Source organism: Thalassophryne amazonica, chromosome 3 (assembly GCF_902500255.1).
Source record: "Thalassophryne amazonica chromosome 3, fThaAma1.1, whole genome shotgun sequence".
Lineage (NCBI taxonomy): Eukaryota > Metazoa > Chordata > Actinopteri > Batrachoidiformes > Batrachoididae > Thalassophryne > Thalassophryne amazonica.
The window spans coordinates 81752778-81769275 of NC_047105.1; the positions used below are offsets into that span (position 1 = coordinate 81752778).

Here is a 16498-nt window from a genome sequence, read left to right on the forward strand (position 1 = left end):
TATGCTTTTTTTAAAATTTAACCATACCCCCAAATTTCAATGCATGTGACCCCCAAAAAACAAGTGTATTGTGTGCTCCCTCCACATTATGCACAATCCTAATTGCCCTGTTTTTGTAGCATGTATAATGGCTTTAAGTTGCTATTATAGGTGTAATCCTGGTCCTCTACAAAGTAGTTTAGGTATGGTAAAACAACAGTAACCATACACAGTGATTTATATTGCAGTACCTGTCTAGCTTTCTGCAAAATTGTCACACTCCTCACTATATCTGATTGAACGTAACACATGTGGGATTTCTAGCTGATTTTATGGTCCAGCATCACAACCAGACATTTATTTACATATACTTTCTCAATAATTACATTTTATACTTTGATTTGCACTTCTGCATCTATACCACAATTTCCAAATAAATGTTTGTTTTATTTAAAGACAATTTATTTTTTTTTAATCAAACCATCTTTTTAATTTCTGTTGCGATAGCTTTCAAAAGCTGCTGTAAATTGTCCCCAGAGCAAACATCAGACAGAATAAATTTAAAAATTTTAGACACTCGACATCTGTCATATGTACAGAAGGAACAGCTTTGGACCCAGAACTAGGGCTGGGTACCGAACTTTGGTTCTTTTGTGGCACCGACCGAAAAGCTTTGGTAGTGCAGAGTATCGAAACATGCCTCGTCTTTCGGTGCCAAGTTTCGGTACCCAGAGGTTAATTACGTGGAAGAAGAGCGGTCCGCAGCAATCCTCCTCTCAGCATTCAAGTCCGCCCGTGGACGTTACAGAGCACGAGCAGCCCGATATAAAATCTCCACCACCGAACTCCGCTTCAACTGCAACTTAATACGTTCATCATTTTGAAGCTTGAAGCACTGTTCCGACTCGCTGCTTCGGTTCTTTGCTTCGCTGCCTTTCAGAAGCGGAAAATCCGCTTCTTAACCCCTCTCAGAGCCATTAAAATACGTCAATCGTGAGTCTGAGTGCCAAATAAATTCATTCATTCAAAATTTTTTCCTCCCAAAATGAGACGTTCTGCAATGATGTGCAGCAGCCAGCAGAACTCAGCTCAGATTCTATGGAGAAACATTCATGCCAAAATGTCTGAAAGGAAATGCTTTTGACAAAAACTACAGTGCTTTCAAGTGTTGCTTTGCACTAGAAATTATTTGTTGCTTATTTTTTCTGTAAGAAAACTGCTTGGAGTGGAAAATTACCAAAGCTGAAAAATAAAACTCAAGATTTGTACTATGTGTAATGTAATCTTTTTTGTTAGAAGTGATCTTATAAAAATTGGTATCGAAAAAAGCATCGTTCAGGAACCAGTGTTGAAGTAAAGGTATCGAAATTGGTACTGCTATCGAAAATTTTTGATTGATACCCAGCCCTACCCAGAACTGATCCCTAAGGTACACCACAGGTGATATTCATACATGTTGATTTATATTCACCTATCTTTACAAACTGCTGCCTGTTTGAGAAATAGTTTTTCAACCAGTTCAGCACAGTTCCCCTGATACCATACCTTTTCATTTTTGTGATTAATACTCGTATATTGTGGTTAATGGCATCAAATGCTTTTTAAATCTATGAATATTCCACTGAGTGCATTTTCTTTTATATGCTGTTTGTGACTTCCTCAATGAGTTCAATCAGTGCAATTTGAGTTGTTGTTTTTGAATCCATATTGACGGTCTGTTAAATCGTGCTCATCAATGAAATTGTTACATCTAGCACTGAACAGTTTTTCTAATTTAGTGCAGCAGCTAAGAGAATATTTAGAGCAAAATCCTGCAAATGGTGATACAAGCATCAAATTCAGCACAAATACTCCTTAACCCTGGGTCCCACCGAATAATGAAGGATGAAGAAGGAGCCATGCAGCATGTTTTCTTTGCTACGAGATGGTTTCTTCAACTATCGTGGGAGTTTTGTGGCTCTTAGAGGCGTTATCTTCAGTTAACGAGGCTCCTCTCTGAGCATGGCGCTAATTTCAAGAAGTTCAAAATTTAGCAACAACAGTGTGGCGCAGTTTGTGTACGAGTTACTGCGACGGCTTAGAGGCATTTGCGTAGCACTTACGAGTCTGCTAAAAGCCCATTATCCGTGCGCCTGGCAGCTTTGCAGGACCTGAGAGGCTATTTTTGGAGCGGCTCTCCTCTTGCGCACACAATTCCACCTGCTCTGTGTGCTGGACTCTAGATAAAATAATTATTTTGTAGCGGATTAATCATTTTCTGCCAAACCTTGGATGCTGAAAACACCTCTAATCACTTCTGGAATCACAGAGGACTGTTTCATCTGGACGCTTTTTTCCTCTTTCCTGCTCCATGTGGAACAGCTTAAGGTAACTATTTTTAAAGTTTTTTATAGCTTGATAAAACAGTTCCTAGCTGTAAAAGTATGTCTGTTGTATGTAAAAGTATGTTGATTTAATATCTTGTTAATGGATCACATGTGCTCCGCTGTGTGTGCGCACTGACGCACTGAGGCAGTGACTCATCATCACGCTTCAAACAAGCATTTACGCAGAACGCCAGCTCACAAAAGAGCGCTTTTGCAGAAATAAACCGACGAACACAAAGTTAAAAGTGATCACGGCTTTAAAAATGACCGTGTTTAAAGCCAGGGAAAAAATAAAGCCAGCAAGCCATGGATGGATTTTAAACCAGTGAGACTGAGCACAGAGGCGGCTGTCCAGGAACGGAACAGCGGCGCGCGCGCAAAAGAGCGATTCTGCAGAAATAAACGGACGAACACAGAAGTTTATAGTGCGATTATGGTGTGTGTGTTTAAGCCGCAGAAGAAATAAAGCCAGCGAGCCGCGGAACCAGCGAGGACCACCGAGGTGGCTCTCCAGGAACACCGTGGTTCGGTTCTAGCTGGTCTGGTGCAATACAGGTGGACAGCAGTCTGGCGCACAGCGCACAATTGCGGGACTGTACTAGAGCGTCTATGTTGGACTGCACTTAAAAAAATGTGACATCCTTTAATGCTGCTGTGAATCTGTGAATTGAAAACCCATATTTTAAAGGGACCAGGTGTGGGAGGGCTGGAGGTTGGACCAAACCCATGTCTAAAACGTGCGCCAACATGGTGTTATCATGGCACTACATGGCTTAGTGTGGCTGATGCGAGCCATTCGAGGCTCTAATGACAGGTCGTCGTGGCTCACTAGAGGCTGCTACGTGGCACATGCGGGGTTACAGAGAGGCACATAAAGGCACCTTCATAGCGGATACGTGATAGATGAAACAGTGGGTCATTCTTCAAATAATGCTGACACACCCATGAGTGGCTCCTTCTTCATCCTTCATTATTCGGTGGGACCCAATCTTTAGATATTACTCTTTTGAAAAAACTGACTAGCCACTTGAATTTTCAATAGGTGGCCAGGTAGGGGGTCAATTAAAAAATTACACAGGGGTTAAAATTAAAAATTCTCTAATCAAATTTAAAACTACACTACATTATTTGTCTGATCACAACAATTCCAAAAAGGTGTACTGGACTATCTATGACTGAATGTTCAGGAGTTATGGGGCAAAAACAGCAAAAATGGTGAAAAAGGTCAGTTTCAGCTTGTACAGGGGTCAAAAGTTAAAGTTGCCCCAATTTTGTTAATAAAATATGCAAATTATTAGTTGAATTAACAGAGTATTAAAAAGGAATAGTTTGGACCATGTATCATGCTTAATTATCATGTTACAGTGTAACATATGTCACATGTCATAGAATCCAATAGACGCTGACATTGTTTGACCTTTACTTTGGAGAGCAAGCATTCAACCCACTCAAAACTATTCCATTTATTAATCCTATTAGCAAATTTCTCAATGCTACACCTGAGAAATTTGTGTAAATGACGTAACTGTGCACACACTGCATGTACAAACAGTAAGCACATGTAACTGGAAGCTTGACTTGTGACCAGAGATAATTTCTTTGAATTCCCCATCAGACAGGACACTGTCGAATGTGATTTTAGCAAGGACATGAGTGTTCCATGTAGTATGTGAAAGTGAAGAAAGGAAAGATTTTGCACCCCCGACAGTGACCACCACTTTTGGAAGGGCACTGTGTGCACTGCACCCCATTTGAGAATGTTTAATTCTCTTTTATGGTTCGGGGTCTGGATAAGTCCAGTCTGGGATCATTTGCTGATGTAGTGCGTCATTGCATCCATCACAATACGCAACTGCCTCGGGTCCTGGATGGCCACCACCCGGACAGACAACCAGTCAGGATAAAGGTTAGGGTTTAATGTTTCTGAAATATGCAAGAAGTCTGGAAGCTTGAACAATACTTCTGCATCCAGGCCACAGCTTTGCACACTTCTATAAGTTTTATGCAGTAGGGTAATTGTAATACAAGTACCATTCCGGAATTTTCCACCTCTGCATACTACCCAGCGGAACATATGAAAGTAAATGCATGTATATGTGAACGTGAAGCGCATTGAGTATCAGCATCAGATGAATCGGAATGCAGTCCAATTTTGTTTAAAAAATATGCATTTACCATTTTTCCTTCAGAAATGTTCAGTTATACAGGGTAAGACACGGAAGAGACGTGGAAGACCTAAACACGTATTTTCACGAATATAAAATGTATTTTCGTATACAACAGCCTTTTAGAATGAACAAATAGCGAAAATCCAGGCATTACTGCTGCATCATGTACCATTCTTATTCGTGGATGTTAAAGTTTCATAGAAAACAAGAGAAAAAAGTTACGTGGAAACATTTCCTAGCAATAAGGGCTTGTTTACAGAGATTTGCAAGTTTAACAAATAGTTTCACGAAATCATAAACTCAAAGAACAGGGGATGTTTCCTTACGTAGCTAACGTTAGCTAAAGACCAAGCAAAGCGGCCTGAAAAAAATCGCGACCAGTTCAAGATTATATAGCTACGCAAAACAAAAAACAAAATAAATAAATTATACCCCAAAATTCGCGTCACACAACCATGAAACGTTAACTTACTTGGTCGTCTCATGATTTATTTACGAAACGTAAAAGTAACCGAACTTTTGTTGCACGTGGAGAGCTCGATGGTATTTTCTTCTTCTTCTTCTACCTCTTCTATTGGTTTACGGGTTACAAAGCAGGATGTCCAGTAGCATAGCAACACCTACTGTACTGGGTGTGCAAAAAATCCTTTCAATTTTAACAAGCGCCTGATAAACCTTCATTTAGGCCATTAAAAAACCCAGGAAGAAATACGTGTAACTGATGGGAAGAAAATATGGACAAAAAAACCCTTTCAGCAGCACAAGATTCTATTATGTGTCGTCAGTGGACAAAAGAGAAAAAGGAGGTGATTCTTGTCGAAGTGATTAAGCATATGTTGCACGTTGTTCCTAACATCCTGTCAAGATTCTGCAGAATCCATTTCCCTTTGTGGTTCCTCTGAAATTCCACATTCACGTGCTGTGTGTCACTATCATTGCTCAGTCAACATATATCACACAAGGCCCTTGGGCCTGTTGAGATTAATTTTGACCTACATTTTCATATAGTTAATATGAATTGTCACTTATTAAAACTATTTTGGATGGAAAACGTAAGCTCATAAACTCATCCATGGAGATTTAGGAGATTATTACTTTTGTAAATGACAATTCTAATAAAGTGACTTTGGGAGTGTGTGAGAAGCTTGAATATCCAGGAGAGACCAATTAGAGCCGCTGGTCCTTCACATCAAAAAGAGGCAACTGAAGTGTTTCGAGCATCTGGTGAGGACACCATTTGGTCATCTCCCTAGAGCGGTCTTCCAGGCAAATCCAATTGGAAGGAGACCCCAGGGAAGACACAGAACATGCTGGAGGGATTATATTTCCCAGATGATTTGGGAACACCTAAGGATTCTTCAAGAGTTGGACAAGATGGCCAGGGAAGTGTGGGATGCGCTGCTTAGTCTGCAGTCACCATGACCCAGACAAGAAGCAGAAAATGAAAGAATTTTTTTTTTGGGGGGGGGGACTTATAAGGTGCAGTTCATCACTGGATTGTTTTTCCTGCAGAAATTGAGACAGGAAGTTAAAATGCTCAAGAAACTCCATGTTTTGAGATAGTGATCATAAGCATCGTACAGTGTTCACATTGGCCATTTATCCATACAAGAAGACAGTCACAGTGGATGCACAGTTCCTACTTTATTAAAAAATAACATTTAATATGCAATGACACAACACTGTACAGTACAATGCGTGCCCGAGGGAAATGAAGGTTTCCAAGAGCAGACTTTTCTGGATAATTTAGAGGACATACCGTCTTTGTCTCAGGCTGCATTCATCACATGTGGAGGAAAAACTAAATGTTTTGCAGAAGGAATTTGCACCACAAAGCAACAGAGTTCTGAACCCCACAAACACATTAGGTTCTCTTCACATATTTTGCTCAGTACATCTTATGGCACAGTGCTCTGAAGCAAACCATCAGTTTCTCATTTACTTCAACAATAAACAGGGACAAATACTATAAAAAAAATTTTCACAAACCCTGAGTTTCTGACTTCTGTGATCAAAATTTGAAGTCAGAGGTTTAAATCTGTATGTCCACATAATGTGAATGCAAATGTAGTCCCGAGAGGAAACTTTCTGTGTGGGGGCTATTGCTTATTGGGCTCATCTAGAAGAGACAGAAGGACCTGCCTCCATGCTAAACCAGCCGTCACATTAAACATCAATCATAAGTGATGCTTCAACTGAGGAAAATACCTCATAATTAAACAAGTTACAGTTGTAGGAACAAAGGTTAACAAGAATCTTTGCAGACTGCTTATAAACCTCAAAGGTATAGCTAATATTGTGTGGGCACATGATGGAGTGAATTTCTGCATTTTCTTAGAAAGATGCAATAGTGAAAATGAGACACACACAGAAATCCTAAATGTACTGGCAGACTGGGCAAAGTAGTATGTCACATTATTTTACAAAATAGTGGAGCAGTTTTGTAACAGGTTCAGTAGACAATGAGATGGGCACTGTGGAAAAACAAAAATAAACTTTTCAAATCAGGCATGTCTAAATTATGTCAGAACCCATATTAGACACATTAATGTTAATAGATTACAAAAGCAAAAATAAACTGTCTGTTTGACTTGGCATGATAAAACACTGGTTTTGTTAGGTAATAAAGCTTCTAGTTCTCTAAGTAAAACCATATTTTACCCTTACACCATAACCATTATTTTTAGGAACCTAAATACTAGGTGTAGAATGAGGCAACAAAATGTTAATTTAAAGTGTTCACAGACATCTGAGGTGGCTGGTGGAAAATAAACTATGACTGTGCTGAACATTGATGCATTTTTTTTTTTTTACGCATTTCAGTTTCAAGGCATGTGTGGAAGACTTTGTCATGCTAATTACATGACTAAAGAAACTGAACAAGCCACCTGGGTGAGTGGCAAAATGTCTTGAAGACCAAAGACTCAATTACCAGAGAGAAAACGTTTTGATGACTGAGATCCATCGTCCACAGAATAAAGAAAGCCTACGTAACTCGGAAAAGCTAATAACTTATAAAGAGTGTCAGACAATATTGTTTGAGAAAGAAAAATACTAAAAACATATTACACTGGCTAATAAAGTCTACTGAGTGACTGTGGTCTGGAGATTCGTAAAAGGAAAAATAATCTATTGAGTTGTAGACTCCACAAATCTTGGAAACGGGGGGTGGGGGGGTGGTGGTCCTCGGCATAACGGCAGCATTGTAAAAAGTTGCCCACGTTAAGATTCACAAAGTGGGTTGTTCAACAGCACCCTGGCGTCATTGCCCTGAAAAAAAAGTCCCCTCACGGCTGTGGGTCTGCAGATGCCTTTTGATTTTATCAGACCGACTGAAACACTTGCCACACATCGGGCAGCTGTACGGCTTCTCCCCCGTGTGGATCCTCATGTGTACCTTCAGGTGAGCCATCTGTGTGAAGCCCTTTCCGCATATCTGACAGCGGAATGGTTTTTCTCCTGTGTGGCTGCGCTGGTGCTCCTGAAGTCTGCCAGAGGAGCTGCAGCATTTACCGCACACGCCACAGCGGTAAGGTTTCTCCCGAGTGTGCACCTGTACATGCACGTGCAAGTGACCGATGTGACTAAAAGCCTCACCGCAAACCTTACAACAGAATGATGCCATATGTCCTTGCAGGGGTGACTTTTGATGGGGACAGTCCACGGAATTGGTTCCTTGGTTGCGTATGTGGGGAGCCTGCCCTCTGTTGGCTGTATTTCCTGCCCCCTTAGCACCAACCAACTGCCCTCCATTCTCCACACCAATAATGTCAATGTTATTCTCATTTGAGCAGTTTGGGTTAACTGGTGCAAGAGGCTGTGTGCCGCTGTTTGAGGAAGTCGAGCCTCTGTGACCTTCTGCGTTTTCTGCCTTCACGTGCCTTGGGGGTCCACGAGAACCAGGATCCCGGTCCCTGTTCTCCACACCTTGGTTCTGGGGAAGGTTAGATGTGTGTGGGGCATCCTGGGGATATTCATTTGTAACACGGGGGGGAGTGAACATGTTTTCCGATGTGCTGCAAGACCCATGGCCCCGAAGATGGTCACCTCCCTGATTGACCCTCATATCTCGTTTATCCTTAATCTGAAGAGGGATACGCTCTTCATGGCCCATGCTGGGACTCCATTCACGGCGTGGATGCTCACCATCCTCCTCATCCAAAAGTGCCATCGAGGGACGATCTGAGAGCACAACAACAAGAAGAAAAGAGCTTAGATGAAACCATGAGCTACCCTTTACCAAACACAATGATGGAAAATTTCTTCTGTATTTATCAAAATGTGTTTCAGTGTCCATGTCACACCAGACATGGTGAGTCAACACAGTTACAATCCTTTGGCATATAACCACTAACAACTTCTTCTAACCCTAACCCTGCCTCTCAGCAATTACGTCCCTGGGATCGTTCCCACACTGTCATTCTGTGTGTACTGGGCATGCTCTCCCCGTGTTTAGGTGAATTGGAAACCTTCAACTGAATGGTGTGTGGGTGTATAACAAACTGCCATCTTGTCCAACGTTTACCCCTGCCTCACACCCTATAACTTTTTTTAATGCCTCAGCAATGTTAAGCAGTGGGTTGTACCACAAAGTCAGAAAGAAAATTTAAATCCATCACGACACACCAGAGGATTATGCATCACATCGATAATGCATTACTTTGGGGAAAATAATTAGCAGCTGGCCCCTCCCGAAGCAGACCAGCAATTCACAATAAATATGCGACATTAATTATATAAAATACAAAAATACCTGGTGTGTCTACGAGGTAGGAATAAATATCAGGATACTGAACATCTGGCCATTGTGTGGGATCATTTTTCTACTGCCCAACTTTGAGTTAGTACAGACGAGATGCCAGTCCTGTTGCTGCTAATTTGGTTTTATATCGCTCCCGGGCAATATTATCCAAACCCTCTGAATAGTTGAAGGCCACACTAAGGTCCCCAGCAACAGAATATAATGAAATTTAAACAATAATTACTTAAATATGGAATTCAAGAGCAAATACCACTCCCACATACACAATGTATCTCTATGGTAAAACACGCCGACACCCTCCGATTTTCACACCAGCGACGGACTTGACGCGGAAGTAAACTGGCTGTGACATGGCCGCACCAAGTCAATAGAAAACCAATGAATGCTTAAGCCAGTTATCATGCAAGCAACAAACAGCTGCATATTTAATACATACTTTGTAGATGTGCAGAAGAATATTAAATTTTTAATTACTTGTGTTTGGTCTAGATACTGCTGGGACCTATAATGCAACCTTCATCATAAACTAAAACAGATGACAGAGGGGACAGAGGATATACAGTATGATCTTCCCCATCTGTTTATTTGCATACACTATAAAGTAATTTTGATGTGTGTTCATCCATGTTTAAATTTTGAGGCAGACCAAGATTTTAAAAAAATTGCATGCACACGGCAAATAAAAGTTTCGGTGCACAGACATAAAGCTTTTGAGCTGGTTGCAATGGATCACATGCATTTCCTGCATCAAACTTCATTCTACCAAAAGCAAGAATTTCCCCTGACAGAGACTGTGTGGTATAATGGTCTGCACTCTGAATCCAGTGGACAGAGTTCTAATCTGGGTGGAACCTAAAATTGTTATTTAGATGCAAAATTTAATGCAGAATGCAAATCAATCTATTGCCCACAATGTAACAACTGTAGCCTTTTTATGATATCTGCATGTCTTTGAAAGTGGGAGAAAGTCGGAGCACCCGGGGGGACACCCACAGAAATGCCACATCTAGCAACATCTCGCTGTGAGGCAAGTGAGTACCATAGAGCAGCTGTGCTGCCCATGAGCTTATTTCTACGCATATTTTCCAATTCCAAGCTACATACACCTAAATGATTTTTGGATTTAAGCATTATTAGGTGATAATTATTTGTGAATTGAGGGAGTGTATGACCTAAGTGTTGATATGAAGGTGTGCACAAGCAGGGCCCAAGGTTAGTATAATTATTTACAGGGCAGAAGTTTCCAGTTCAAGACTACCCCTGCCCATAGTCCATGTAATGTGGAGTTGCATCAGGAAAGGCATCTGGCATCAAACTTGTGTCAAATCAACATGCAGATCCACCTCAGATCTGCTGGGGGAACCCTAAATGAAAATAAGGGAGAAGCCGAAGGGACTTACCTTACCTATCAAGGTGTGGTGAGAATAATTGATTTTTACACAACTTCTTTATCTCAAGCAAAATGAGCCCCACCCCTGAAAAAAAAACTAATTATGAGAGACTAAGAAGTCAAAAATGGGAAAATGCCTGTCAGAGGGATGCAACACTCTTGAAATAAATAAGATATTGAGGCATGATCAATGAACAAACAAACATTTTGTGGCATAGTCAACAGGGTCACAAGAAGCGTGCGAAGAAAAGACAAATGCAAAACACGTGAAGAATTAAATGAGATGCTACGAAGAACCCATTATCCTCCAGCGCCACCATATTTCAGAACCACAACCTACTGGGAGAATCCTTAAGTACAAGGTGTTCAGTGCTTAGAGACATGACCAAGGTTGGGATGGTTAAAACACACCCACCACTGAACAAGACTCAAGTTGAAATGTCAAGACTTGGCCAAGAAAAATCTGAAGACGGATTTTTCAAAGGTTTGATGGACAGATGAAGTAAGAATGACTCTTGATGGACCTGCAGATGGCTCACTAATGGACACAGAGTACTACTTAAGAATCAAATGTCAAAAAGGTGGAAAAGGGGTACTGGTATGGGCTGCTCTTTTTAAGGATGAGCTAGTTAGACCTTTTCAGGTTGAAGATAGACTTAAAATGAACAAGGAGGTGATGGTCTGGAAGGTCCTTAATCCCTGAGTTACTCCCGGTGTGTAGTGAGCGCCTTGCATGGCAGCGCCCTGACATCGTTGTGTGTGTGTCTGTGTGAATGTGAGGCATAATTGTAAAGCACTTTGAGCATCTGATGCAGATGGAAAACACTATGTAAATGCAGTCCATTTAACATTTACTTAAAAACAGACTCCCAAACCTATGGCCAGTTTTTAGGAGATATTTCTTCAACAAGTAGAAACGGAAAAAAGTCTGTTCAAGAAGGCCATGACTTTTATGCAGCATGATGCTCCACTGCATGCATCCAAGTACTCCTCTACTTGACGAGCCAGCAAAGGCCTGAAAGATGACAGAATACTGACGTGACCCCTTCCTCACCTGACTTAAACCCCATTGAGAACTTGGGGGCTGTGGATGCTGCTGCATGAAAAGTTGATTGACAACAGAACAAGAAACTGACATACTCCCTTGATGAAAGGCTCATGACACTGAATATTTAAAAAAAAAAGCATTTTTGTTAGTTATTTGTGATACTCTAATAAATGAAAATAAACAGGTGAGATGAGAAAATTTACTTAATAGTAATAAGTAAATAGTAAGTAATAGTAAGTCCCTTTGGCTGCTCCTGTGTTTCACTCAGGGTCACAACAGCAGATCAGGGGTGGATCTGCATGTTGATTTGGCACAAGTTTATTAATTCCAATGTGCCATCCTGGATTTTATATGTATGATTATACTGTATTATTATTTTTACATACAATGTGATTTAGCCTGTTTTAGTCTTGTTGACAAATTAAGGTGCTAGTGACCTCTTGTGGTGTTTGCTTTAAATAGCAGGATTGTATCTTTTTAAAATGATCTTTTACTTCTCACGTAATTACTTTATGTACTGCTATGAACCTTGTTTGAAATAAACTGAATAAAATGAATAGATTCTGCACATACATGTTATCTATCTATCTATATATTATTTAAGGTACTTTATTAAAATTTTTGTGTTGACACCGAGTACCGTATTTGTTCAACAAGTAAATTAATCCTCAAATACAATTCGCCTAATAATTGTGCACGGAGTGCATCTGAATTTACTTACAATGTAATAAAATATAAAGTTGAGTCTGGATCAACTAAAAAGCTAAATGCTAACGAAGCTAGTTGGCTAACGAACAAAGGTTGTCGCGTCGCAACAGCGCGCTAACGGCTAAAGCTAACGCACTGCAAAGTAAGACCCACGAGCGCGGAAGGGTTTGTTTTGCGGCTCCAGCTGTTCTGGGCGTTCACACTGTTAGTTGTCACTCAAACGTGCTCTCATAAATGTGTGTGACAGCACAAAAAGGAGCGTTAGCCGCTAGCGGAGCTAACCTGGCCATATTTCAATGCCAGCGTCTCGGAGTCTGCGTCTCAGATGATCGTTCTCCCGCTCTCTGATCGCTATCTCCTCCTGGTACTCCAAGATCGTGTCCTCAACTGATTTGTAGATCTCCTGCGCAGCTAGCATGAGACGCTCAGTCAAAAACACATTTAAAAATTGTAGTTTAGTCATATTTTTGTTTTTTATTTTAGGTTGCACGGAGCTCTGCCGCTATCGTCCAAAATGGACCAAAAAAGACGCTACACCAATCACGTGATATAGCTGTTTCCGCTTCTTCCGCTTCTTCTTCTTCTTCTTCCTTTTCCACTTAAACGTTTTGTTAAAGAGCGCCCCGATTTTAGGAGGTGCGAGGGTGTATGCTCAGGTTGTGCAATATTTAAATTCGAATAAAATCCTCAAATAAAATAAAAATATTGCGCTGGTGCAAGATTAAAAAAATGCTAAGATGGGTCCACATTACAAATTGTTATACATGGCAAGCCTCATCTTGAATATGTCCAGAAATGTGTAGCGGGCTGTTTGGTATACCAAACTCTACCACTCTATCTTCTTCTTTCAGCTGTTACCGTTAGGGGTCGCCAGAGCAGATCAATCGTTTCCATCTCACCTTGTCCTCTGTATCTTTCTGTCACACCAACCACCTGCATGTCCTCCCTCATCACATCCATAAACTTTCACTTTGGCCTCCCTCTTCCCCTCCTGCCTGGTGGCTCCATCCTCAGCATCCTTCTCCATATATACCCTGGGTCCCTCCTCTGCACATGTCCAAACTATCTCAATCTCTCCTCTCTGACTTTGTCTCCAAACCGTCCCTCCTGAGCTGTACCTCTGATATGTTCATTCCTAATCCTGTCGATTCTCATAACTCCCAAAGAAAACTGCATCATCTTCAGCTCTAAGGCCTACAACATAGCTGGTCTCACTACTGTCTTGTAAACGTTCCCATTCACTATTGCTGATATTCTATCACAAATCACTCCAGCTACCTTTCTCCATCCACTCCACCCTGCCTGCACTCTCTTCTTCACCTCTCTACCACACTCTCCATTACTTTGGACAGTTGAGCCCAAGTATTTAAACTCATCTACAACCCCTGGCAAAAATTTTGGAATCACCGGCCTCGGAGGATGTTCATTCAGTTGTTTAATTTTGTAGAAAAAAAGCAGATCACAGACATGACACAAAACTAAAGTCATTTCAAATGGCAACTTTATGGCTTTAAGAAACACTATAAGAAATCAGGAAGAAAAAAAAAAACAGTCAGTAACGGTTACTTTTTTAGACCAAGCAGAGGGAAAAAAATATGGACTCACTCAATTCTGAGGAATAAATTACGGAATCACCCTGTAAATTTTCATCCCCAAAACTAAACACCTGCATCAAATCAGATCTGCTTGTCACTCATTAAGTTCATCATGCCTCAGAGACTGCAAGCTGTTATAAAAGCCAGAGGTGTTGCAACAAAATACTAGTGATGTGTTGGAGTGTTCTTTTGTTTTTCATGATTCCATAATTTTTTCCTCAGAATTGAGTGAGTCCATATTTTTTTTCCCTCTGCTTGGTCTAAAAAAGTAACCATTACTGACTGCCACAATTTTTTTTCCTGATTTCTTATAGTGTTTCTTAAAGCCAGAAAGTTGCCATTTGAAATGACTTTAGTTTTGTGTCATGTCTGTGATCTGCTTTTTTTCTACAAAATTAAACAACTGAATGAACATCCTCCGAGGCCGGTGATTCCATAATTTTTGCCAGAGGTTGTACTTTCACCATCTCTACTCCTTGTAACCACACTATTCCAGTGGGCTCCCTCTCGTTCACACACATGTACTCAGTCTTGCACCTACTGACTTTCATTCCCCTTCTCTCCAGAGCATATCTCCACCTCCAGGCTAGACTCAATCTGTTCTCTACTCTCACTGCAGATCACAGTGTCATATACAAACATCATACTCCTGTCTGATCTCATCAGTCAACCTGTCCATCACCATTGTGAACAAGAAAGGACTCAGAGCTGATCCTTGGTGTAATCCCACTCCCACCTTGAATGAGTCTGTCATTCCTACTGCGCATCTCACCGCTGTCACACGAACCTTGTCCATGTCCTGCACTACACTCACATACTTCTCTGCCCCTCCAAAGTTCCTCATACAATACCACAACTCTTCTCCTGCAACCTGTCATAAGCTTTCTCTAAATCCACAAACACACAAAGTAACACCTTCTAGCCTTCTCTATACTTCTCGATCAGCACTCTGAGAGCAAACACTGCATTGTAGTGCTCTTTCTCAGCATGAAACCATATTGCTGCTCACACACTCAAAAAATAACTTGCTCAGTGAACATAAAAAATATGTAAAGCATTTCCACCCAAGTATAATGCATTAACCTAGCAAGAAACAATGTCGCCATGCTGTACGACATGTTGTACGAATGTTGTGACCACGGTCAGATAGCAGTATGACCTCATCTTGACACTGTTTGATTGGGTTTCCAGCACGAGCGCGATGTGAATATGAAGTGCATGTGCTGTCGCCATAAGGTTGTGCCGACTGCTGTACGAGGTCTTTGAGTGCGGCTCTGATTTTTTACAACATTCAAATCCTACTTTGTGCGCCATTCAGCCTCATTCGTGTTATGTGTGAAGGGGTCATTATCAGGGTGTTGGAGGAGTGAGTGGCGACACAGTCCTGGGTGAAGAGAGTGAAGAGTGCCGGACTGAGCACACATCCCTGCGGTGTGCCTGTATTCATACATACTTACTATACTTGAGCTTCTATGTATAATTTTTACCCTGTTTGGATTAGAGAAGAAATAAATTCAGCCAAGTCTTCTTTTTTAAAGTCATTAATGATGTATGCTGCACAATCATTGCACACTGGCAAAAGAACAGTTCAAAGGCATCCTTAAAAGCCCCAAATTATTCATGCCCATGATAAGTGTATGTAAATGTTTAACACCACAACTGTAGATACAGTATTCATAAAGCAATGTAAGAGGCATGTTTCCATAATTCTATATTGGACAGCTACTTTTGCCTTTGGAGCCAAACATCACAAAAGCAGATTTTTCAACATTTGCATTCCATTCCTCCTCCTTAGAGACAAATGTGTACACTATATAACCCTTATAGATGATTTGATACTGAAACTGTATCATTCACTCCATTGTTTTTAATCTACTGTAAGTAATGTGGCAAATCATTAACAAATCATTAACAAAAATAATTCATAGCTGTCTGTTCATTAGTGCATAATTGCCCTCAATAAGGAATTAATGTGTTTTCACACGCTTAGAATGAACCTTTCATCATGGAGTTACCTCAGGAAGGGCATCTGGTGTAAAACGTCCGATAGCAGGACTTCAATCTGGTGTGGCAAATCATTTCTTCATAATAATAATTTCTTATGCACAATGGGCTTCGAGCGTGCCACATCAGATTTGGCAAATACTGCTAAATCCAGATCCTCATGCAGGAACATGCTTGTAAATTTCAAATTTATGAACATGTTCCTGGATGAGGATCATTATTTGATGTAGAGCACAGATGAAACTGTGATTACGCAAGAACAGACAGAGGTTTTGTGAATTTAGTGTGAAAATTAGGTTTTGGGGCTTATACGAGGTGTATTAGATAAGAAACCGACACTTTTATTCATTTTTTTAACTATATGGATTTTAATGACGTACGATTACACCAATCATGCTTGAACCCTCGTGCGCATGCGTGAGTTTTTTCACGCGTGTCGGTGACATCATTTCCCTGTGGGCAGGCCTTGAGTGAGATG

At 40.8% G+C, this 16498-nt stretch overlaps 2 protein-coding genes across 3 annotated transcripts in view; both read right to left on the reverse strand.

Annotated features, from left to right (window-relative positions):
* Positions 1–5080, reverse strand: part of gnl3 (guanine nucleotide binding protein-like 3 (nucleolar)) — a 39758-nt gene extending 34678 nt beyond the window's left edge. For both annotated transcript variants that reach the window (XM_034166968.1, XM_034166967.1), the window contains exon 1: positions 4986–5080. In XM_034166968.1, coding sequence (XP_034022859.1) covers positions 4986–4998 — 13 coding nt within the window. In that variant the 5' untranslated portion in view covers positions 4999–5080. The remainder of the gene's footprint in view (positions 1–4985) is intronic.
* A 1906-nt stretch (positions 5081–6986) lies between these two features.
* Positions 6987–12970, reverse strand: LOC117507164 (zinc finger protein with KRAB and SCAN domains 1-like). Its single transcript, XM_034166969.1, has 2 exons — positions 12704–12970; positions 6987–8695 (listed from the first exon to the last, which is right to left on the reverse strand). Exons 1-2 carry the CDS (start codon positions 12882–12884, stop codon positions 7776–7778), a joined length of 1101 nt encoding a protein of 366 aa, XP_034022860.1. The 5' UTR covers positions 12885–12970; the 3' UTR covers positions 6987–7775.
* Between the last annotated feature and the right edge of the window lie 3528 nt (positions 12971–16498).